At 33.8% G+C, this 24,614-nt stretch overlaps 1 protein-coding gene across 1 annotated transcript in view; it reads right to left on the minus strand.

The window, feature by feature from the left end:
• Positions 1 to 24,614, minus strand: part of mdy (diacylglycerol O-acyltransferase) — a 104,248-nt gene that overhangs the window by 52,988 nt on the left and 26,646 nt on the right. Inside the window, 3 exon segments of the mRNA XM_018451481.1 lie at positions 1,853 to 1,961; positions 10,674 to 10,726; positions 23,975 to 24,069. Of these exon segments, the coding sequence (XP_018306983.1) occupies positions 1,853 to 1,961; positions 10,674 to 10,726; positions 23,975 to 24,069 (257 nt within the window).

Consider the following 24,614-nt stretch of genomic DNA (forward strand, 5'->3'; position numbering starts at 1 on the left):
ATACGAGATTCCTTCTTCGAGGATACTAACGAATATTTAAAAAAAGGCGTTGATTTATTTGATTCAAGACATTGACATTTACGTAGATTTATCTGTATCTTTATGTCAAATATGTAAATAATAGAGAATATTAAAAACTACAATACCAAGCAGAATTACCGGGAGAACACTGGCTTATTACGCTCGGTGCCTCCGACTGCGATTAAAGATCTTTTAATTAAAGTCCAGACGATTTTCCATAAAGTTCCGACGTTTTCCTTGCGATTATTCGTCATTCAGAATGAAAAACTAAATTAGATTGCCGCGCGCGACAATACACCTATCGAATCGATCGCTCGCTTACAGAGTGCGTCTGCACCAAAAGAATTAATTTAAATTCCTATAATTAGACAAAAGTGCTGCTTCAGCGCTCGCAAACGTAGTTACGTTTTAATTACTTTTCTTCGAACAAAAAGAGGCTATGACACGTAATCCGAGGAAAAAGAATAAGATTGCGATTAGATCTGTGATTTAATTGATGAGCGCTGTAATGAGATTATACACAATTTTACGCTTTCAGTTTAAAAATTAGAAGCTGTGAATTAAAATGTCTAATACAACCGTTTGTCTTAATAGGTTAACGCGAGACGAATGGTTCGAATACTCGTGAAGTTGTAGATAAAAGAGAGCACGAAGTAATTGCATTTGCATATGAACTCCGCGATCCTCCGCGGCGCTACCGGGATCATCGATCTGATGCGTGGATGATCATACATATTGCATTTAAATAGAATTTTTGATAGATCTCTCCTTCGAGAATAAATACGACATGCCATAATGTACACAGAAATAATAGATAAAAAGAATTTAAATTAAATTATTCTATACAGGTTCAATATACAGGGTGTTTCAGACTCGCCACACTTACTAATTAGATTCTTGAAGTTATTTTGAGATGACAATTCTAATCCCAAAATATCGAACTTATAATTGTTAATATTAATATAAATATTATGTAAGCGAAGATAAAATTACTGATATTTTTAATTATTGATATTTATTATTATGTTTAAGAAAATATTTAGCATGGACATTAAAATTTTTATCTCAAAATGACTTCAGGAATCTGCCATTGCAGGTGGTACGTCTGAAATACCCTGTATATATCTTAATTTTTATATAATGGAGATGTCTTAAAAGTATAATGACACTATTTTCAGTAAGTTGTGACTCCATGTAATTAGAAAAAATGTGTTTAATAAAAGTTTATACACTTTGTTAAAACTTTGTTAATGTTAATGCTTTTATACGTGGTTTTGCTAAAGTTTTTAAAAAATTAATTAGATATGGATCTGAAAGAATATAATTTTGTTGGACTATCAAAACAATTATGTAAAACGCTCAAACTAATTGCTAGAATGTTAAAACTTTTTGCAATTGTTTTGATAATCCAATTAAAAAATTATTTTCAAATCTATATCTACTTAAATTTTTAGATGCTTTAGCAAAATTGTTCGTACATGAATAATATATTTGTAAACTCATAAATGTTGTGTACACCAGTAAAGAAATGTGGCGTGCGCGAACAGATTATAATTGTATATCATAAAAAGAAACGAATTTATATAAAGCCAAACTCGGGAATACGTAAATGGTTTCGAAGCCACGATAAGTGACTGCGTAAAATTGCAATTCTTTATGTGTACAACGATGATTATTGTTCCAGTCACGACATAAATAATTCGAAAATATTATTTATGTAAATTATTTTAATCAAATCCCGACCGCTATACGTAAAATAATCAAGTAAGTAGTATCGTGGACGCGAGTGCACGAAATTCGCAAGTGAAACGATACGTAAAATGGCACTTACCCAAGCTGAATCCGGAATCCTTCACGTGGATGACCACCATCGGCATCAGTACCATCACAACGAGGTTTATGACGTGGAACACCATTCCCGTGCCATGAGCTATGATATCCTGCGACAGAAAATAAAGAGTTACAACAGGAAGTGGCTTGCACACAGTGCGTATAGCATACAACATCGTCGACATAGAATGACGACGGAGAAGCTGAACTGATGGACGCAGTGTTTTGCAAGCAAATTCTATATAATAAGCATTTTCTCTAACAAGTACAAGCTACTTAATGCAAAGAAGAATTTACAATTTATATTAGAAAATATTAAAATATTTCACGGTGAATTGGCTGGGAAATGAAAAAATTTGAGAGAAATATGTACCTTGATAAAATGTCTTGATATTTAAATCACATCTAAAATTTATAAATATATGGAATATATTTTTGTCGTTTGCATTTCATTGTAAGAGATATATTTGAATTATAAAGCATTATAATAATAAGCATGTTAAAATATAATAACAATTATCTCATAAATACTGAAATACGATACTTCTAATAAGTTATATTTTTCATTTTTTTAAACTATATCTTTAAATATACTTTAATTGAGTAAATTGTGTGTGAAACGTGCACATATTTCAATAAATAGCTCGTATATAATTATAGATAATTATAAAAATTAATCGCAAGGTAAGGAATCATCAAATATTCACACGGAATAACCTCGCTAAACATTTCTCCGTATTTGCCGCAATCACAATTCGAGAAATAATACGAAACAGAGAGCAACCACGCTATAATTTAACTGCTCGATAGTTATTATTAAGCGAGCACCGGAATTACAAGTATCAAGGTAAAGGTCACGCGCCAACCGTTCCGAAAGATTGCGTAGCAAACGAATGATACATAAGCTTTGTTAAATTCAGCTTGCTTAAATTCGGCTTGACGTATTAAACTTTTCATAGAGCTGCTCGACTCAACGTCTGTTATACCGCATCACTGCGTCGCTGCGTAGCCAAGGGCACCTCTATTGTCATTCATGCCGCGAGACACGGACGAGTAGGTAGTGCCGCGAACTGCTCCGTGTGTCACCGTTATCTTTCGAGGCACGACAATTTTCGAGACACGAGAAAATCCGATTACTTCTATAAACATATCGCGATCATTTAATTATTATTAACGAGTATAAGCATATCGAGATACGGCTGTTCAAAAAAATATGTATACGTGTATCGTGCAATTTATCTTTTCGCAGCAAGAATAAAAAAATGAGAACTTTATGCTTTTTTACTCACGTTTTGTTTAATTTATGCATCATGATATCAATAGTTAATTCTTTAACGTAATGTTTCATTCAAATTATCTTACATTTTTCGTTGATATATAACGGATTGACAAAAGAATGACACATGAAACGATGACTGAAATAAGTAATTCAGTTAACGAAAAGCATAATAGAAAGCGTTGGTAATTCAATAGTATTTATGATGAAAAAATACATAGAGGAAGATTTCTTTAAATTTAATAAATATAGTCAATGAAATAGTTCAACCACATCGATTCTTTAAATTAAGAAATGCAATTGATTGCATTCAAGCTAAATTTTTGGGATTAAACAATATATAATAGTTTTCGTTCAAAATTAAATTGTTTCAATGAAATAAACGTAAATAGAAGTTTCGCATCCAAATAAATCTTTCTCTCTGTGTACTATCTCCGAGTTACATATCAATTATATTGAAATAATTTTTATTAGTATATTGTATAATATATATATAGTATATTGTATAAAGAGACAAATATTTATCAAAATTGATTTTAAATACAAGAAGCAAAATAAACTTATTTTTATAAAATATCAAATATTCGTGCGGTAATAAATCGGTTGGCATGCGACTTTGATATTTGTTTTGTGTAATGTAGCGCGTTAGTGTATACACAAGATCGCCTCATTCACATAACAATACTCGAACAGATAGTGATAGATCTATGTAACGTCATCATTCCTCGATTTCTATAAATAGTTTAAATTAGCAATTATGCGTTAAATGTTTCGTGTAGTTACGTGTGCTCGATATTTCTTTTTGCGAATATTTTTATTTGTTGACTCATATCCTTCCAGATACGTTTTAACGCGACGGAAAAGCTCAGTATCTAAAAACCCAACGAAGGTAACGCCACCGATTTAACTGAATAAACGAACCACAATCAGTTTGTCGTGACGCGTCGCGTTCGGAAATGGCGTGCAAGTAATCAGGTTAAAAGACTTTTTCTAAGACCCATTTGATTTCCGACTTATTTGTCGATTTAAAATGCAAGCTCCCAACGAGCTCCTAGATATTTTATCACGGACTTTATAAACGGGAATACCGCGTACAGTGTCGCGCGAAAAACTTTTACTCATAATTAATCCGTCCTAATTATTTATATACATCGATCGTAATTATCCACGTTTTTTTCGCCAATGAGTGCCACATGAGGAAAAGACTACAACTTAAACATCCTCAGAGGAGGAGGAGGTCTAGGAGAGGCATCAGGCGCCGACGGAGCATCCTTGGGGTAAGTAATGTATCATTTATAAACTAATTATTAATAATATTAAGCATTTATTTGTTTATTTGATTTTAGAAAGATCAGAGAAAAAGAATTTGATACATAAATTCTTAAAAAAACTTGTGTATTTAAGAAGAGAGTTCTTTTTTAAAATTACATATTATACTAAACATTATATCTATTTGAAAAATAAATATAAAATTCGGTACATACAATAATTATTTTTTAAAATGTTAATTATCTTTTGAATTCCGGGGGGTTTAATTTGAATATTATTATTCATATGTTATAGAATCATCGTAGTTAACTTAGCTATTATGAGAATATAATATATTAATAGCAAAATTCGATCCGTCATGGAATGTTTCTTAGTAGTCACGAATTTTAGTTGTATAATAAATTTAATTCCATTAAATTTAAAAACTCACTAATAATAATTATATGTGATCATATAACAGTCTATAATCGTATAACAGTCTATAAAAAAATTTTATAACATGCCAATTTTGTTCTTATATTTCATCTTGCCAATTAATAATTGAATTTATGTATTCAGTTAAGGTTACATTAAATGACGTGAAATCCAACTTATATTTCATAGATATGGAGAATAGTTTTATATATAAATTCTTTTAAAATTATTAGTTTTGACGCATTCGTAGTACCGTGTAAAGTTTCATAAAAATAAATTGCGATCTAAATATTTTAAAACAAGAATTTTCGTGACAATTCTCAGAACAAGCTTAAATTATTTTATGATTACGGAATATATCGTATAACTGCGAAAGATTATTCATTTAGTAAATATCCGTGTAAACAATTTAATACTATGAGAAACATTGCAAATGTTATGAAACGTGCAAAGATAGCGGAAAATTATTACGGTTATATAAACTCTGCGCTGATATATTTATAATTTTGTATTTCATTAAGCAAACAACTATGTTTCTCTGTTTGGGCTTTCAACGTGCTCGGTTGCAAATACACGGGATTCTGATGGGCGTAAATCATTGACACGTTGGTGTACATAATATATTGGTAGCGAAATGTAATTTTGCCTTTATGGTGAAATAAACAAAAACTTAAATAAATTCCGCAACGATTTATTTAAATTTATGTATCTCTCTTATTACGATGGAGATGATGGATTGATAACATTCAACTAAGTTATTAATAAGACATATAAATCTTATATTCAAAATAAAAAAGTATTATACAATTCTTGATTCTTTGTAGAAATTGAATTTCCATAAAAATATCATTAATATGTAAAGATTAATTTTCGTTTAAAATTACTTTTAAATCCAATACACATATTATACGTATATACATATATAAAAACGTGCACAGCGTCTAAAAGGGCGCTACTTTTATATAGCAAAGGGTAGAATTATAAAGAGCAATAGCCTGAATGAAATTATTGCGAATATGCAAAACGTGAGATTACTACGAGATTAATTATCAGAACAAAGTGTGTTACAAAGGAGGATATAAATCACAGTCGTCGTCACAACGCTCACAATATTGAATCACGGTATTTCATCCGTGCAATAGCGCAGTTGGCTGCTGTTATAGGATTCAATAAAAAATTACACACCCGTCCGGGACAAAAGGTTAATTATTTAAACGCGCTGTCGGACCCGTTTGACAAAGTATCGCATGAGCGTGATTTATCACCGGCAAGTTATTATGGGGCGGAAACAAACACTGACGCTCGCGGTGAGAAACATTCGCTCGTCCGGAAAATATTTCGCTTCCGCGTCGCGCACTGCAGGCCTGGCTGCAAAAACTTCTTGTTTTATAGTCTCATACTTTGCAAAGTTTTATATCTGAAGTAATTACCCTTAAAGACTAACGGTACATTGCATAAAGAATGCAGTTTTACAGTTCCTTCGGAACTCAGTTGGTGAAGGATGCAAGAGAGATCCTCGGAGAACCGTTACAAAAATTCCATCGAAAGCGTGTTGTTTAGCGAATTTAATATTAATTAATGAGTCTCGTTAGAAATGATTTTAAAAAACCTGCAATTTATAATATATTCAAATCTATAGAATATATAATCATGATAAAATGTAATTTCAAATGAAGTCCATGAAAGCCAACAGTGGATGGAAATATGTAAAAAGTATATGTATTGATATAAAAATTAAATATAACAGATGTTTCAACCCTTTGTTGGAGTCATCCTCAGTATAAGATTAACAAAATAATAAGAATTATTACGCGTACATTGGACATGACGGAAATACAAAAATTGATAAAATTTTTTTCGATGTGTCATCGAATTGTGAAACTTTCTGAATATCATGTCTTAAAAATTATCAACGAACATCTTTAATATTTGATAGAATACCAATATGTCCTAAAGATTATCAGCGTAATGTCTTTAATATTTGGTAGCATAATTAATTGTGAGTCAAACAATAAAAATTGAAATATTAAATAGTTACTTATATTATCATAGTCTAATATACAAAGCAATAAAAACTTATATTTGTAATAAGATGACGGTTTGAGCTAAACGCACAAAATAAAAGTGTATAATTATTTTAAGCTTATGAAAGACTGACAAACAAATGTCTGTATTTAATTTTTATCAATACATATACTTTTTACACAATTTCATTCAGTACTGGCTTTCATGGATTTTATATATATATATATTTGAAGTTATATTTTATTTTGATTTGAAGCTATTGTCTTTACACTCTATTATAAACTATAATTTTTTTCAATTATTTAAAATGGTGACCTGACAACCCTAAAACTTAATAAAAATTTTATCAATAAAACACAAAGAGTGCAATATATGCGTATCTAAAATAATAAAACTCAAAAAATATGTAACGGATAAACGGTATCACATGAATTGAAAATTAAAATCCACTCGTGAGGATCACCGAGCATCCAAATGAAATCGTGGAAAACAGAAAGCATGTTTTCCGGTTAAATATTTATTGAGCGCTTGACCCAATTATGCTGTACAAAAGAATACTATAAATTTGATATGAAGATAGATGCGTATTGAATGCTTAAAAATGTATACAATACAAACCATTACATTCCTGTATAAATAACATAATAGAATCAGCAAAAGCAAATTTAATATCGTATAGATGGAGTTTTTTAATTAATAATGAAAATTATTAACAATAGAATTTTTTTGTGTAAATATAATTGTATAGTAAGACTTAAAGAAATGAGAAAATTTTATTCAATTAATTCAATAATAATATTAATATTTTAAAAAGTTAATATTATTTGACAATCTTGCGTTTCGCGGGTTTTCTCCGTGTTCAGATCCATTCTTGGAATGCCAACGTTTCGTGAACCTTGCAGTTCACTTCATCAGGGCGAGGAGCAGCCTGATACTGACGTTGGCATTCCAAGAATGGATCTGAACACGGAGAAAACCCGCGAAACGCAAGATTGTCACATAGGTAACACCCGTGAAAGCCTCAAGAATATTAGTTAATATTATTGTTGAAACACCGTTTCCTCAAATTTATAAATAAAAATATTTTATTAACGTAATTATTTGAAATATTTATTTACGTTATCTATTTACTAAAACTAAGTACAAAACATAAATGCTGAATAAAACCTGGACTCGATGTTCCAAAAATGTATACATTTATTATGAAAGTCGTCATCATATCTTCACTACTAGCGCGCCGCATATCATTGTCACAGTTGACACGGCAGTTAAAAAATGCAACTCGCAAACGAATGTGGCCGATAAGTTTTCCGTGCCATCAGATAACTACGTGTTTAAATTATTAAATGGTACGAATTGCACGTGCAGGTCGCATAATAAAACCCAACAATTTCATTTGAATAAGCGCGATCACGTAAATGGTGAAAATACATGCGAAAACGGGAGCATAAGTTATCTGCGTGCGATATGTTATAGTTCTGAGTATTAATTTGCTATATATTATTCATAGGGGGGCTGCGCACTTCGCTCTGACCGAATTATTCATACAACATTGTAATTATGCGTTCGTCATTAGTCGAATTATTAGTCGATTAGCGGCCAACGATTAATCAGTGAGTAATTATTGCGTGCGCTGACGAGGTATCGGCAGTAGCGTTTGTACATGGATTTCATTTCAGAAAAGGAGATCAGCAAATCGAGTTCGATGCTTGGACAGACATTATGAATTGTATTGAGTTGATTATACATCACGTTAAGTAATTGCATATGTACGAAGGCATTTGTATGTCGTTGTATTCCACATACAAGAGAATATAAATTAATGTAAATATAAATTGATACAGTACATACTTGCCAAAATTAATTATTCCTAACTTGATAGATTGCTGTTTCTAATATTGCAATTTTACTGAAGTTTCATTATGCAAAATAATCGCAAAATTTATGTCTCCCATCCGCGATTACTTTAATCTGGAGCAACTTTTCGATTCACATTCGATCATGGCGAAATTGCCGTACAACGTAATTAGTAACACATCTGCATTATTAGGTTTCAGCGTTTGTAATGAATACGTAAGGAAATGAATAATGAGTGCATGACAGGGAGGTTCGTTGTTAATTCACGTGATAATTAGAATCGACAACTTCACGCTGCGACGATAATCGGACATTTCAACAGCCGGCGACCTTTACGACAGGGCGATAAGGGAACAGTGTGCGAGAGATTCGATGTTAAACCCCTACCGGTATTATCGGTGTAGATAAAGCACTATGTATGGCACCGTCGACTTTCACCGGGAAAAATATCGCCGCGTTTATCTGCTAGCCGAGGGATCGTCAAATCGATCGAATTGATTTGTCCCAAAACTTCAATTGAGCAGTATTCTTGGACATTACAATGATCGTCCAAAGAAACAGTAAAAGAACGTCATTACTGAACAGCGATGATGTAATTATTGTGAAAGAGCATCGTTTTAAAGTTCCATTTATTTTTAATAAGAAAAATTTTGATACAATATTTTATACTAGTTCAAACAAATTAGTTTTACATCGTATTTTTATCGATGCAATTTATAAATAAAAAAATATAGTACTAGATAGTAAATAACATTCATAAAAGAACTCCCGAACTGAGTAAAAAGAGTAAGTTTAAATATTTTACAATAAAATGTATAAACATAGCAAACAAATACATTTTTCATCATGGCAGCAGATTAGAATAATTTGTGAAATAAAATATACTCTTCTTATTGCCGCGAACACAGCAATGTTTTAGAATATTTCACAGAGGTGGGCTCGACAGTTCATCGACAGTTCACCAAGCGGAAGTTCAAGGAAGGGGAAAATGCAATAAATGTCTCCCCAGTTTCAGTGCTTTTCCTTGGTTGTAGAAAGTTACTTGTCGCGAGTTCCCCATATCATTATATTATTTAGTTCTCTGTTCCTCTTCAAAAAAAAAAAAGAAAAAATAACCAGTCAGAGGTGAAAAGCGTGCAATGTATCTCTCAGTTTCTCGTGTTTATTTCTCTTTGACTTTGTCTTTCCCTTTATTTCTGGTTGCTTTTCGATGCTCACTGCGGGTGTTACAAGAAGCGAAAAAGCGCACGAACGAGAGATGACTTCTCTACGAGTCAAGAATTCTCTTTCTCGCTTTTGATTATCTAGGACTTCATATAACGAAACTTGAACGCGTTTATTTCCGAAGAACATGAACGAATTTAATAGAATGCAATTGCTTGCTTATTATGCAAGTCTTCGCTCTGATTTCATAAGTTTATGTTAAACAGGATTTAATTTAATTAATTAGTCGCATATTTAAAAAATTACATAAATATTTTAGGAATATCTAAAAAAAAGGTTCCTTAATTATATAATTAGATTATAATAATAAATATAATAGGAATGAATAATATTTTCTCTTAAATATACATTATGTTTTTTAGTATTACTTTTCTCTTTAATCATTTATATAAATATGCTTTATGTGCTCGTATATGGCTTTGAATAATATCGATATAGATTAATAAAAATCTGTAAGTGATTACAGCGATTATCTCGTTAACTATACAGAGAATAAATAAATTAATCAACGTGAAATTTCACAAAGCTGTTGGTGATGCAACCTCGCCGATTTTTTTATTTCCAATCGATACAATGCAAAAGCGTCGACGCTATTAGGGGCAATAAATTACAATGTAACGCCTCCCTTGTCGAACGAGCTGCGGTATCGCGCGACTATCGTTCAGTCGATTACCCGGATATTGGATTTGCTCACTTTCCGTTCGTACGATCCTTATACATATGTATACCAAAATATTTGGAAGAAAAATTCACTCACCACAGACAGTCCTTTCTCGATCAGCAGACAAAGGCCCACCGGCACGGTGGAATCTGCAAAACAAATAAAACGAAAGAGGTCGTTTATCGATCATACGGCTTTACGTCGCTTTCCCTTCGCAAATTTGTCGCTTCCTTCTATTCTCTCGTTCTCTTCTTTTAGAAAGAGAGAAAGAGCTTCTACCTTCCTTTTCTCACTTTTTTAAAATCGGCCGAACGTCGAAATGTGCAGCCGGCCGGTCCCGGCCGAAGGGAAGAGAGGAAGTGGCAAGGGCTTGTCACTCGGAGTGACGATATAGAGTGAGAGATGGGTGGAGAGAAAGAATACGAGGAAGAGAGGCGAGCGTGGCGAAGGCTGCGCAGCGAGGATAAACGCTGTCGGTGATCGAGAGCGTCGCTCTCGATGCATTCGGTAGGGAGGACATAAAAAAAGGGAGGAAGAGCCGATATCGAGCTAGCAGCGACGAAAGCGTCTCGTCGATAAATCATCCAAAATAGCACTCGATATAAAGCGGAAGTACGATTGGGCGCCGAGCCCGACGCGCACACGGAGCTCGTGAAAAACAATATCGTCCCCAGTCCCAATTCTACGGAATGAGAACATGTATATTATGTAATCATTTGTTCGTTTAAATTTTTATCGCAGATCATCTGCGTTTTACTGTTGTCTTTCATTAATACATAAAAAAAAATGTTACACTCTGAAATTGGAGGACGAAACTTATGGACGTCAATTTCATCAATTAAAACCATTTTTATAATGTTAATTGATGAAACCACACAATGGCAGATTTTTAAAAATGTTTTTATTTATATGACTTTACTAAGAAGTCATTATAAATCATAATTAATAATTAAATAACTTAAGAGGTAATTCGTTAAAAAAATTTTTTTCTAAGGAAAAAATTATTTTTATTTGTTCTTAATTTTTCTTGAAATCTACTTCGAGAAAATTATTTTAGAATTTAATACTAGGTTAAAGTTCGATATGGAATATTGATGAATTCTTATAAAAATTTCTGATATTTTTTAAAAAGTTGAATATAACTTTTGCTAAAAGTTGATATATAACTTTTAGCAATTTAAAATTGTATTGAAATAAAAAAAAAAACGCAATATCGCGTAAAACAAAATAATTTTAATATTTTATTAGTATAAAAATTAATGTTCGAAAAAGAATCATGGCAGAGAGAAGAGTGTATTAAGAATGGATTATACATAGAAAGAACGGTTTTGCTGAAATATTTAAAAATTTAGTTAGGTACGGATCTGAAAATAATTTTATTGGACCATTAAAATAATTATGTAAAACGTTTAAGCGTGATAATAATATCACAAAAAGTGTTTGGCATACTAGTAATCAGTTTGAACGTTTTACACTTTTATTTTAATTACTTTTATTTTAATACTATGATGGTCCAATAAAATTATTTTATGTGTATCTAACTAAATTTTTTAATACCTCAGCAAAATCGTTCTTTCCATGTAGTAACTATGGAGACGATATCCGATTATACACTTCGCACTTGTAAGTGAAGAGCCACCGTTCGATATTAAATCGGATTCGCATCGTATACGAAATTACGCTTAAGCGGGATTATTCGAGGATCGATTCTAACAGCGGGATTTGACGAAATACACAATTCCTCTTTTATTTTACGCCATTCTTCTTATCGTTGCCCGCAATCGTTTCCGGAATCGAGAGACGCTTTCGAAGATTACGTGGATTTTCGGCGTGGATGGGCCATACGATAGCGGTCGCTGTAGCCGGTAAGATTTCACCGCGAGAGTGGTTCGTCGTATTCTCCAAAGTATCGTCCGCTTCGGGATAAAATATGGGTAGAACTTAAATAAGTTTAAGAGATGCAACCGGATGATAGGCAAACTCGCAGAATTGGGAACCGCGAAAGCATCGTGTCGAGGAGATCTGCACGAAGAAATCCGGAAATGCATTCGCCTGCGGCATCAAAGATTTTCATAGTATAAGTTATGGCATCTTAATGAAAACATTGGGCTTCAAAGATATCTAATCCTTTCGAGACTCCGAGAAAGTAGATTAATATACATTGTTACTCCAATTATTACATCAAACAATAGAACTTTTATTAAAGAAACAGATATGTTAACCTTTGTTTTAATAAAATCCTGAATTATACTATTTTTCTATTTTTTATTTTTTTAATATTATTGAATCTGAGTACAAATATTTCATGTAATTAATTTTGTTGCCAGTCATTTCTAAATTAAATATCGACTTACATTGCAATAATTTAGATAGATTTATATAATGAAAGATGTGGTTGTTTCATAAAATTTTTATACAGAAAATGTTATTATAAAATATATGTCAGTCATAACGTCTCGCATATACGTATGTATGTAAGTCATGTACAACTACACGCAAGTATCATATGTCACAATAGTAACAGTAGTACGTGAGTATTTTTGCCTCTGCAGCCGTTGTTAAGTATGTGAACGTTGCGCTGAGCTCTGGTATGCTAATCCCAAAATAATTTTAGTTAACAAAGAAAAGAACGCACGTTAAAGCGTGCAAAATGTAAATCAGGCAATTAAGAATGCATTAGTCACAATTAGAGGCTCTACAGTAATTTCTGTGTCATGTAAACTTCTCTCCCTCTGTCATTCTACTAGAAAATCAAGTCACTCTCACTATTGATAGAATTCTCAGCTAATGAAACAAACGTTTCAATGTAGGGTTTACTATAAAATAAGCTGTAATAAAACTAATTGAAAACGTGTCACGCTTGGATTATGATAAATTGTATGCAGCTTTTATATTCTTTCAATCAATTGAACTGACTGGAAGCTTATTCGAGACTTTACTATTTTATGATACACTCCGGTATGATGCTATTATGACTTTACAGCTGAATAAACGTTTTCACGTTTTCCGGACGAATTTCTACGTTAATTTGATTTATGACAACAAATGCTACGCAAGAGGATTATCAAACCCGTTTACTTGTTGTCTACTGGAACGTGCATTGAAATTTACATCAGTGTCAATATATTCCGCTGTTATGTTATTCCACGACAACAAATGCGTTACGAAAAATAATCACTTGTGAAAAGTATAATAAACCGAAATAAAAAAAAACGAATATGAAACGTTAATACCATTTTCGATGCAAACACATGCATACATCATTTATTCTTGTGAGTGCAAATGTTTTTTCAGCTTTTTATTATGTCATTTGTTTTTTGAATCTCATTGCCGGACGTGCATAAAGGTGCAATTTCATGCAGCGAAGGAAAGCTGGCTTTTTACCCTCACTCCATCAATTTTCGTATACAGCGAAATTACGCTCAAAGTTCGAAATTGTTCAACTAATAGCGGACATCGCTGAACATTGCAATTGCTAATATACAGTTACTAAAAAAGAAAAAGTACTGGATAGCATCTATTTCCAAAAATCGCAGCGAACATGACTTTTTCTTTGCTTCGCTTCCCAAATTAATCTTGACATGACATGACATGTCATGTTCATGGAATCGTATGTCTTCTAAGATTAATTTGGGAAGCGAAGCAAAGAAAAAGTCATGTTCGCTGCGATTTTTGGAAATAGATGTTATCCAGTACTTTTTCTTTTTTAATAACTGTATATTAGAAATTGCAACGGCTATGTGTTGCCTCCGAATCTTTGCTGCAGCTGTAGCTACTATACCAGTATATTCTTTTACACACGCGATGTATTCTCGTTTTCATAATCCATTTTTATTAAAATGAATTAAAAGCTAGCGAAAATAAATGAGTGTATTCGTTAACTTAAAGCCAGCGAAGATACGTTTCATAAAAAAGAAGCAGGAGAAGAGCGAACAGCTTTCGAACGCTGCTTTGGTGGAATGGGGGTAAAAAGCCAGCTTTCTTTCGCTGCATTGCACCTTTAAAGGAAATTCGAGACCCTACCCGTTTCGGGGTGGTGGACGAAAGTTCAGCGACGATTGTTATAATATGTTCACGTCAATTAATTACGGACCCTTGGAATTCGCTTCGGAAGTCACCGCTGCTTTTTGGCCTCGACAGGGATGAGTCGTAGGGCCGCTTTTTCGAACAAATTACGAGCGCGCGGCCGTACAGGAGAAAAAGCGCGGAGGCGTTTATTCGGTGAATTAAGCGCATCGTTCAAAGTGCATAAAAGCGCCCGGGAAATTGGAAGCACAGCCGCTTTGATAAGAGGATTGAAATAAAGCGACGAAAACAATCCTTTTAGCTCAAACGGTGAATAAGGTACGCCAATAAAAATACCTTGATCGCATCTTTATATTTATGTAACGCTCGAAATACACGAGATATAAAAAAGGGATTAAATAAACACAAGTAAAAAATTTTAAATGCTGCGGTGAAAATACGAGTTGCTTTAACAATAAGTTTATTGGGTGATATTTGTAATATCGATGAATTCTGCACTTTGCAGCAAATAAAATTTTATATAAAGTTACACAATACATCTATAAAAATTCGAATATACCTGTGAAATTAAAAATAAAATCGTCATTAGACTGTATTCTTTAACTTGAAACGCCCTGCAATTTAAAAAGATCTGCAAAACTTTTGATGAAATTTCGTTACGTCTCTTCCAAATGTAACTTGTAAACTCTTCCAATCGATCTATGCTCAGAAGTCTAGAAATAGAACTTGAACAGCGCATCGCGAGGCAACGAAATTCCTCTCGTATTCCTCATAATAGAACAGGTGACGAAATATTTACGCAAAAGTGAAAACTGATGGTGAATGCGAGGGATTGCGCTGTCGGAATATTAATAAAGCGGAAAATATATCAGTTTCAGTGTCTGGCATTCTAATTTAGCGTTAATTAATGAAAACAAATGACATCTCATATTTCAGAACCTTCTGTGATTTTCTTCCTTCGCTCGTTCTTGTATCTTTTTCCTGTTCTTCGACGATATGCCGGTGAATAGGAGATTCAAAGAGGGATTTGAAATCGAGGAGAAGGATGGCGAAGGGTACAACGGGGAATGTATAAATCCGGCTGATGTCGAGCACGGCCCGCTAATAGATATTAATGGAACCCTTTTCGTCGTGGAAATTCGCCCAGTTTTTCACACCGACCGCGGGGCATGATCGCGAAAGCTCTCAGAGTTCGCTTCATCCGAGAGAAATTATATGAGAAAAAAATGGCTATGACGAGAGGGGGGTGTGAGAGAGCGAGGGTTTAATGGTTCACGGACAAATCGCACGTAGCAAACTGAGCCGCGATGATTGCGTTGCGTAATTTCGTCAGGGACTTATGCATTTTTTCTTTGATCTCCTTAAACTCTCTCCATTTGATATCCCGAAAACAATGTTTCACATGTGACGGGTTTGTTTCACGTCGGGAACGGGCCGGATTTACGAATGATGAACGATCACCGTTAAAATGATACGCCGATTCCAATGCTGCAAACGGCATTGCGCGGCCGACCTCCGAGTGCATTTTATTGCACAAATGCCAGGGAAATGTCAGTATCGAAAAATCGATGAAATATTTCGGTCTGTTTGGTGATGCGTTTGTTTATTCTTAGTGTTTGTCGTGCAGTACGTTATAAGATCCAATATGAAAGTAAATAAAGGTATCGATGCAACAAAAAAGTTACTGCCATAATAAAAAAAAAATATTTTATGTATCAAAAAAGAAAGAGAGATATTAGAAAATTATAACTTTTATATTCATAATCTTTTAACTGCATTCAAAATTGTAATTTACATTGAAAGTTTTATTACGACCGAATTTGTATGAAAACAAAGTCGCTTTTTATTTTATTTTTCGCATTTTAACTTAAATCACCATCTGAATATTTGCAGAGTAAATTTGAATAATTTGAATAAACTTTTCATATGTAAGCATTTCTAATGATTAAACAAGTAAATATTATCATAAAAAATAGCATGCGTTATGTTTGCAAAAATTGAATATTTTGAGTTTATTTTATCTTAATTATAAATAAAAATGAAAGTAATTGCATATGATGAATAGGGATGAGTAGACACTAATAGTAAGAACAGTGCTACAATACTGACAGGTCCAGAGAGTCGATTTTATTTAAAAAAATTAATTCCTCCAGAGAAGATGCATTGAGGGAAATATTTCTCGCATCTGTAGATTTTGCCGTGTCAAAAGCTAAATGTAAACGAAAGAAAGTATCTTTGCGGCACATGTATTTTACGTGAAGCAAGGATGACGCCTTAACGGATTACAGTAATCTGCCACATAACGACGAGGCCATCGCGTTAACGAGATGAAATTTTTCCGAGGTTTCGGAGAAGGAAAAAGATGAGAGAGAGAGAGAGAGAGAGAGAGAGAGAGAGAGAAGAACGAGAGTCGAGCATACGAATGTTGGTGTGAAACAGATAGCGAGAGTGTTCCGGTCTCGAAGGCAATCGACCTTCCACCCTCGAGCCGATCTCTGATCTCAGCCGCTAACTAATTAAGACTTTTACTTTTTCTAGTCTCTCCTATCTCTCCTAGCTGGCGTCTCGAGCGGCTGCGAGTCGCCGTGTCGGGTGAGAAGACGCCCGGTTACACGGCGCAGCTCGCGAAAGCTCGTCGTCCGAGATAGCGAAGATGAGAGAGAAAGAGAGATAAAATCCCGTCTGGGGCGGATCTTAATTAGATTCTGACATCGAGTTGGCGACATTCTTTCAACGCGTTTCATGAAAGTTTGATAAACGCCGGACGCCAAGTAGGCGCAGTGGCGCGTCTTATTTTGCAGCGTCTTCAACCCTCTTCGCTAATACAGTAATTAAAGTTAACGCGAAAATTGTCGCAAGATATACTTCTTTCAATAATAAGTCGGTATTATTTCCGTATTATTAATTCAATTCTCTTGTCTGTGTTTCATCGCTGGAATTGCATGAAAATTCAAGCGTGCATAAAAGATCGATTTATGGACGATAAGTCAATGAATATTATACAAATCGTGTATATTTTAATTTACGGAAAAACGATAGCTATTACACGTATCGTTTAAAAAGCATTTAATTTATTGTTGAACGGCTTTTTTAACGCGAACTTTAAACCGATTATTTTTATGACATCTCGGGCGTTAACACAGGTTTTATATTGGTCATAAAAGCGCGCGTTGTATAGCACGTTGACACGTAGTCATGCGCCATCGCGACAAAGGAAGGTCTTAATTAGCACTCATAATTATTCGTAATTAGCACTCGACGCGCGTAGTTCACGCGCGCTACTCTCGACGATGCCTTTGGGTGGCGGTGGTGGCGACGCCGCCGCGCTACTGACTGGCAATAAAAAGGCAACGTAAACCGCGGACGGAAAATCGCCTCTTTTCATACCCCGTCTTCCGACTTTAGTGGGTTCTGTATATAGATATACGTATACACAACACCACCTTTCTTTCGCGCTCTTTCTTTTCACTCTCCAGGTCTCCACTTTCCACCCCCTTACGGACAAGTCCTTTTTCCACTCTATCTTTCTTTATACCTCCTTAATCCAGGAGTGGGCTCGCGCCGTCGCCCGAACGGAGGCTTCCGCGAGCTTTAACCGACGCTACCCTGTTTTCGTCTTCAAGCAACACACAGAAGAGATTTATAAACGCAATTCTGAAACGATTGCGGCACACACACAGAATGACGTTTTCCAAGCCTTTTACCTCTAAATCTTATTATGATCATAAAAAAGAACTCATAATTCTTAATATCTCATAGTAGTATTTCACTTTAAACAAGATCTCTAAATAGTCTATAATTGTTCCTGACTGATTAATATAACAAATGTACCAAAGTGAAGTAGACATTGCCAACATTTATTTTTATCCAATCTATTAAATTCTTAAAATTTTTGAATTTCTGTGGAAGAAAATCTTGTGAATAGAAAATACAGTTCTATCTATTTCCCGCTGTCTCTCTTTAGTCTGTCTGTGAGTTCTGAAAGTTGAATTTTTCATACTCTATCTACTTCTATCTCTAAGTTTCAAAATAGTTTTCCAATATCATTCAAAAATTATTAATTATTTTTTCAATTAATGATACGCATGTTCAATTATTTTTTAAATTTATGATATCTATTCATACACGAAGAGGACGATTTTGCTAAAGTATCTAAAAATTTAGCTAGATACAGATCTGAAAATAATTTTGTTCGACCATCAAAATTTTTAGATAGAACACTCAAACTGACTGCTAGAATGTCAAAATTTATATTTGAGTATCCTATTTAAAAATTTTGATAATCTAACAAAATTATTTTTAGATCTGTATCTAGCTGAATTCTTAAATACTTCAGCAAAACCGTTCTCTCCGTGTATACGTATTTTTTTCTCTATAACGTGCGCAAAATCATAATTTTCAGCCTTAAATAATTTCCAGCGAAATATTTTGTGCATGCATTAATAGTAGGTATATTCTATGTATCGATGCTTCTTCCTATCCAACAATACTGATTTTTGTAACGAGAAAAAGAAAATCATACGGAAAGATAATGGTACGCGAAGCCGCCAGACCTTTAATCAGAAACGCACGGGTGGAGAGGTAGAAAAAAAGTCCATAATAGTTCGGTCGATGCGCACTTGTAATAAGTCTACGTTTAGCTGGGCCGAGCACATAGGCAATAAACGGGAGGGATGCACAGATAGGGAATGCATGCGGAGGGATTTCGTGAGGGCAATCTCACATTTGATTCGATTACTTGCACGCCGTGTTGCTCGTGTGGATTAAGTAATTCATACGACGACTCGTTGCTCCGTTTCCCATTCTGCGCTTTAATGACCAGCGCGAACGGCGAAACGTATAACATCACATCCGGCGTAAAAACTTGGCCCGGAAACTCACCTTTCAAAATTAACGCGAAAGCGATCTCTATCGCGCCAATTCTCTCATTCCAACGCCTGGTTTAGTCGCATCGGTCCTTTTAAAATTTCACCTCTCGTGAAATTCATTCGCGACGCTTGCGTAATTTTGATAGTGATTTGGATAAGAGATGAGGAAAAAGTGATAATTGTTTCGAATATTAAGCTGAATGCAAAACTCGCTTAAAACAGTCTGCGTAAAATAACATGTAAACCAATTATTTCGAGAGAAAACTAAAAGGGGAAGCTAAAGAAGAAAAAAAGAATCGTCAAAATATTCATTTTACGTAAATGTAGCAGAGTTTCTGAATAATATTCTCCAACAATTTAACGCGGTTTACGCTTGAAAAATATTATATCTAATTGTAACCGTAATCTAAAGCCGTAATCTAAAGCCAAAACGAGACCATTATACTTAGATATTTCAGTAGTAGATTCTTTCGCGAAATGCCATTACAACGTGTGGCACAGGGGGATTGACAGCTATGGTGGACATCGTTAATTGCTTTACCTCAACGTGGTTGTTTCTAGCGCTCGGCGTGCGAAATTCACAGGCACGGCATGCAAATCTCGCCGGATTCGGTCTTAGCACTCGGCGAACAGGGAGTAAGATACACTGCGGCTGGGCGCCGACAGTGTTGCAGACGTTATGAGAACAAACCCAGTGAGCTATCATCGGCGGTTGGCTAGATGGCCAGTGGTCGCTGGTCGGCGTACCCTTTCACATTTAGTCCCGGACTCGTTATACAGCGTAAGGGCTACGAACATTGAGTTATAGTTAACTTTAAGTTACCCTAGAACTTCCCGTCCCGGAACTTCCGGAAAACCACCGAACGGATAGCCGCATACACGTTCCCCGGCAAGGTCTATTTCCTTACCCTGGAAACCCTGGGGGCGAAAACTCGAAGAGGCAAAAAGTGAAACGATGTATTTATTCAGTTTTTTTCTCAGTCTCTATTCTCGATCCTGCGACATCATTGTTAAATCAAAGCGTTCCTATTTCAACACCTGACCTGCATCTGTCATCTATAACTGTTCGAAATTGGGGCAAATGTGCATAAATAATCACTAAGAAAGTTCATTTTAATATTTTCAATAAGATCCAGTTATAATCAAATCGACTCATAAATCTGTTTTTATTAAAAAACGAAATGCGAAAGAGATAAATGGATTAATAATTCCGATAATGAATAATGATTTTATATATCGCTTTCGTTTTTACCATATTAAATACATATTAAATGTGTTAAAAGATATTAATACAATAATAATCACAAAATATTTATCGAACAAATCAAATACTGCATCTGGTAAAGGAACACGTAAATGAAAAACTATAGGTCTGTTTTTTATTCCTACACACTAAACTAGAATTTTCTTTCTCGCTTTCTCCAAATATTAAACATATATCTATCTCATTTTAAGTTCTAACATAAGAGTTTTCAATTTATTACAGAAAATAAACTTTATAAATACTCTCCATGTTTATAACAAACTACACAGCTTTATTAGTCCAGTGTTTCTGCATTAATTGTCGAAAAATATCCGCAACAAAATTTTAATTGAGCATATTGTTCTCGAATCCGATATTTTTTGTAGCCATTTATCGGAATTCGCTCAAACAGTTATTTATGTCATTTCCATTATAAATAACGCGACTAAAGTTTTAATAATGTCGGAGTAAAGAGAGATAGATCCGTAGAACAGATGCGAATGAAAGAATTTATTTCCTTTCTATATAATGATCAAGCACGCCGAATATCTGATACTCGAAAATAATTAATATTTTAATAAACGGCCATTGCGGGAAGCCTTGTATTTTTAAAAGATAATTTAGGCTAGCTCGCTATGAAAATTATTATGCGAAAGATCGCACAAAATAGGGGTAACGAAACATATCCTATCCGGCTCCGTGGAGGGCAGACAGAAACGATGTCGGGTTGGTTATATAAAAAGAAAACGAATTTACCGTTGATGGGAGCGACGGCGCTCGACGTAGATTCTAAAATATGGGAACTATTAGCCGTAGTTTCCCATGAGCATTACGCTCCCTTATGTGTAAATGATGCAACCCTCCATAGCGGCTTAGTCGACGTAAGCCGCCCGCGTTCAATCTGCACTGGGGATCGAGACTGTTAGGAAAACTATAACTATATGGAAATTATACAAGAATCTTTTTTAGAACTTCAAGACTAAAAGAGTAATTCCTCCAAATAGAATCGATTTAACGCCGAAGGGATCAAAGAAAAAATAATACTATTTTTATAAACATTATTCATTACTTTTTTGTGTAAAATGATATGAATATATAGTAGAAAATGAAACATTTTAATACTGTAATTTTTAATACTGTAATAATATCACGATAAAAATTATTATAGTAAAATAACTCTTTAATGAGTTGAAAATAAATAACTCGTGGATGTATTATGATAAATAAGATAAATAGCTCTTTAATGAATTAAAAAAAATGTTAGTTTGTCAAAAAGAAAGACATCCGCGTTATTATAACTTTTTCTCCTCGCATTATTAATATTTCGGAACTTTTCACGGTCCTTCTTCCTGTTGTAACTGCTGATTTGCAACCATTGTGCGTGCAATCCGCATTTAAAACTGCACACGTACGCGACTGTTGCACGTATGTAAGTTATGACGTTGCAACCTCGGATGAAAACGCAACAAGCGAGCACACTGCGCGGCACTAAGGGGACAATACGCGAGGAATATGTTCGCTATTTAAAGGAACGATGCCTTGCGTGCCTTAAAATTTATGCTTCACGCGAGACTCGTTGAATTTCGACCCACTTTAAAAAGTCTAGACTAAAAACATTACATCACAAAAGCTAACGAGCTTGAATTCTACTGGGAATGATACTGAAATTCTACTCACACTGAATGCGCGATATTGTTAGTGACCTGAAACGTAAAATCTAAATGTCAGCAAAAATATTAACTTCTCGAATATTTTTCTTATATGTATATTTATATTTAACTTAATTAAATATGAACTTACTACTGCTATATGGTAGTATAACATATTTGACAAAATATATTATAAAAGAACATATGTAGATATTGGAATCTTCGAACAAAACAGTAATAATTCCGCAAGCACATTATACAGGGTAAACTTGGGTAAGATGGCCATTTTATTCATGTTTATTCTAACTCAGAAGGTAAATTACGAAAAAGATTCGTCTCCGTTAGTTCTTTCAGCATCATATAACAGAAACAAATTGTACTGCATTACAAAAACACTGGAATACTCCCTAAAATAAGCAACTGAAATAAACACCTAGAGGAACATTCAGAATCGATGAATCCTGGGGAGATGGGGAATTACCCCGCCAAATTGTTTCCACCTTTTTGTAATTTTGCAATACGCGAGTCATAACGAGATAACTAAAACAGGAGCTGAGTTGCCAGACAGAAACAGACTTCATTTTCCCTCCCATCTCGTATCAGCACCACCGACGTTACTCCGCTTACTCCTCGCTTCATTTCGCTCCGAACCATTTTAACGCATTCTCCCTATTCTTTTTTTTTATTAACTTTTATATTTCTGCTTGAACGTTATCTATGGTCAGCTGCCAAGAGAAGATAGAGTTTGACTCTGAATTCTCAAACTATTATTCATTATTCTCTCGACGTTTTTTTTATAAACTTGTATTGTTCCCGTTTCTTTTATCTATTATCTCCAGAGGTAAAGTTAAATAAGTCATTACAGTTGGGCTTAAAAGCGGGAATATCGATGGATATTCACATTACGTATAGATTAAATAAAAAAAACATGACCGGAAAATGGTGAAATTGAATTACCGTGGATACTAGAGAATCAACGTGGACCGACCACGACCCGCGACAATAAAAGTGGAATTTAGAGCCTGGCATAGCCTTCCTTCTCTCACCGATGGAGCTCGATTTTATAGATTTTTACAGCGAAAAGCTATTGCGAGCCAGTCAGCTTTTCATTTTAAATACTCAATGAATAGATATCATATGGTAATACGAATTTCTATGCATATTGCGATACAATTTAACAATTTTTAATTTTAATATTTAATTTTTATAATTTTCAATAATATTTCTAATATTTAATTTTAATAATTTTTTGTAAATTAATAATTTTAATAATTTCTATAATTTTATTGTTGTTTCGTTATTTGGTAAAATCAATCTTATTTTGCTTGATTTTTTACGATCGTAAAAATAATTTTTAGCATTATATTAAAATATTCTGTAACAATGACACAATTTAAAAAGCTGTCTTGAAAGACACAAGTCACGCTGTTAAACCGTAAGACGCACTATCAATATTTTTCCGATTGACATACTTTCGTTTATATCGACATAGACAAAAGTCTTACAATAAATGTCGATCATTTTGTAATCGAGGCCACGAACATTGACAGCTTTGTTTCCTTTCTGATCCGTTGAACGAATATAAAATGACATATCGGCAGTTTTACTTACAGCAGATCAACAACAACGAAGGATATTCTTCGCCGCCATCATTCTTGCCGCTAAGGAAAAGAAACCATTGCCAAGGATCCACTCTGATTCCATATCTGCAATACAGAATAAAATACTTTTATTATTTATAGGATATTATAATTATTATTTTGAGATATATTATATCATTATTAATATGGGATATTATCATTTTTTCTTAATTAATTTAAAATATAGATCGTTTTCAAATATAGATATTTCTTAACAAGTAATAATGATTTAACCCTCTGTCTCTGCAATCTAGGCTTTTTTCGCAAAAAAATAAAATTTCACTCTTAAAATTTCTCCGAAATATAGGAATCCGATTCCTTCTTCTAAAAATATGTTGCTAAAAAAATGTTTGCTAAATATGTGTTGCTAAAAACATAATATCTAAAAATATTGAAAAATAACTATAAATTTTTCCACATTTTTTGAAAGCGTAACAGTAAAAGAAACTTAGGCTAAACGGAGGGAGTAAAAATATGATTGCAGGGTTAATAATTACAATAATTTGCAGTTAAATAATATGATAAAACTGACTAAAAATAATATTAATTGTAATAATACAAATGGTATACACGTGAAAAGAAATAAATTACAGAAATATATTACAGACGAT

Source organism: Mycetomoellerius zeteki, unplaced genomic scaffold (assembly GCF_001594055.1).
Source record: "Mycetomoellerius zeteki isolate Tzet28-1 unplaced genomic scaffold, Tzet1.0 scaffold310, whole genome shotgun sequence".
Taxonomy (NCBI): Eukaryota; Metazoa; Arthropoda; class Insecta; order Hymenoptera; family Formicidae; genus Mycetomoellerius; species Mycetomoellerius zeteki.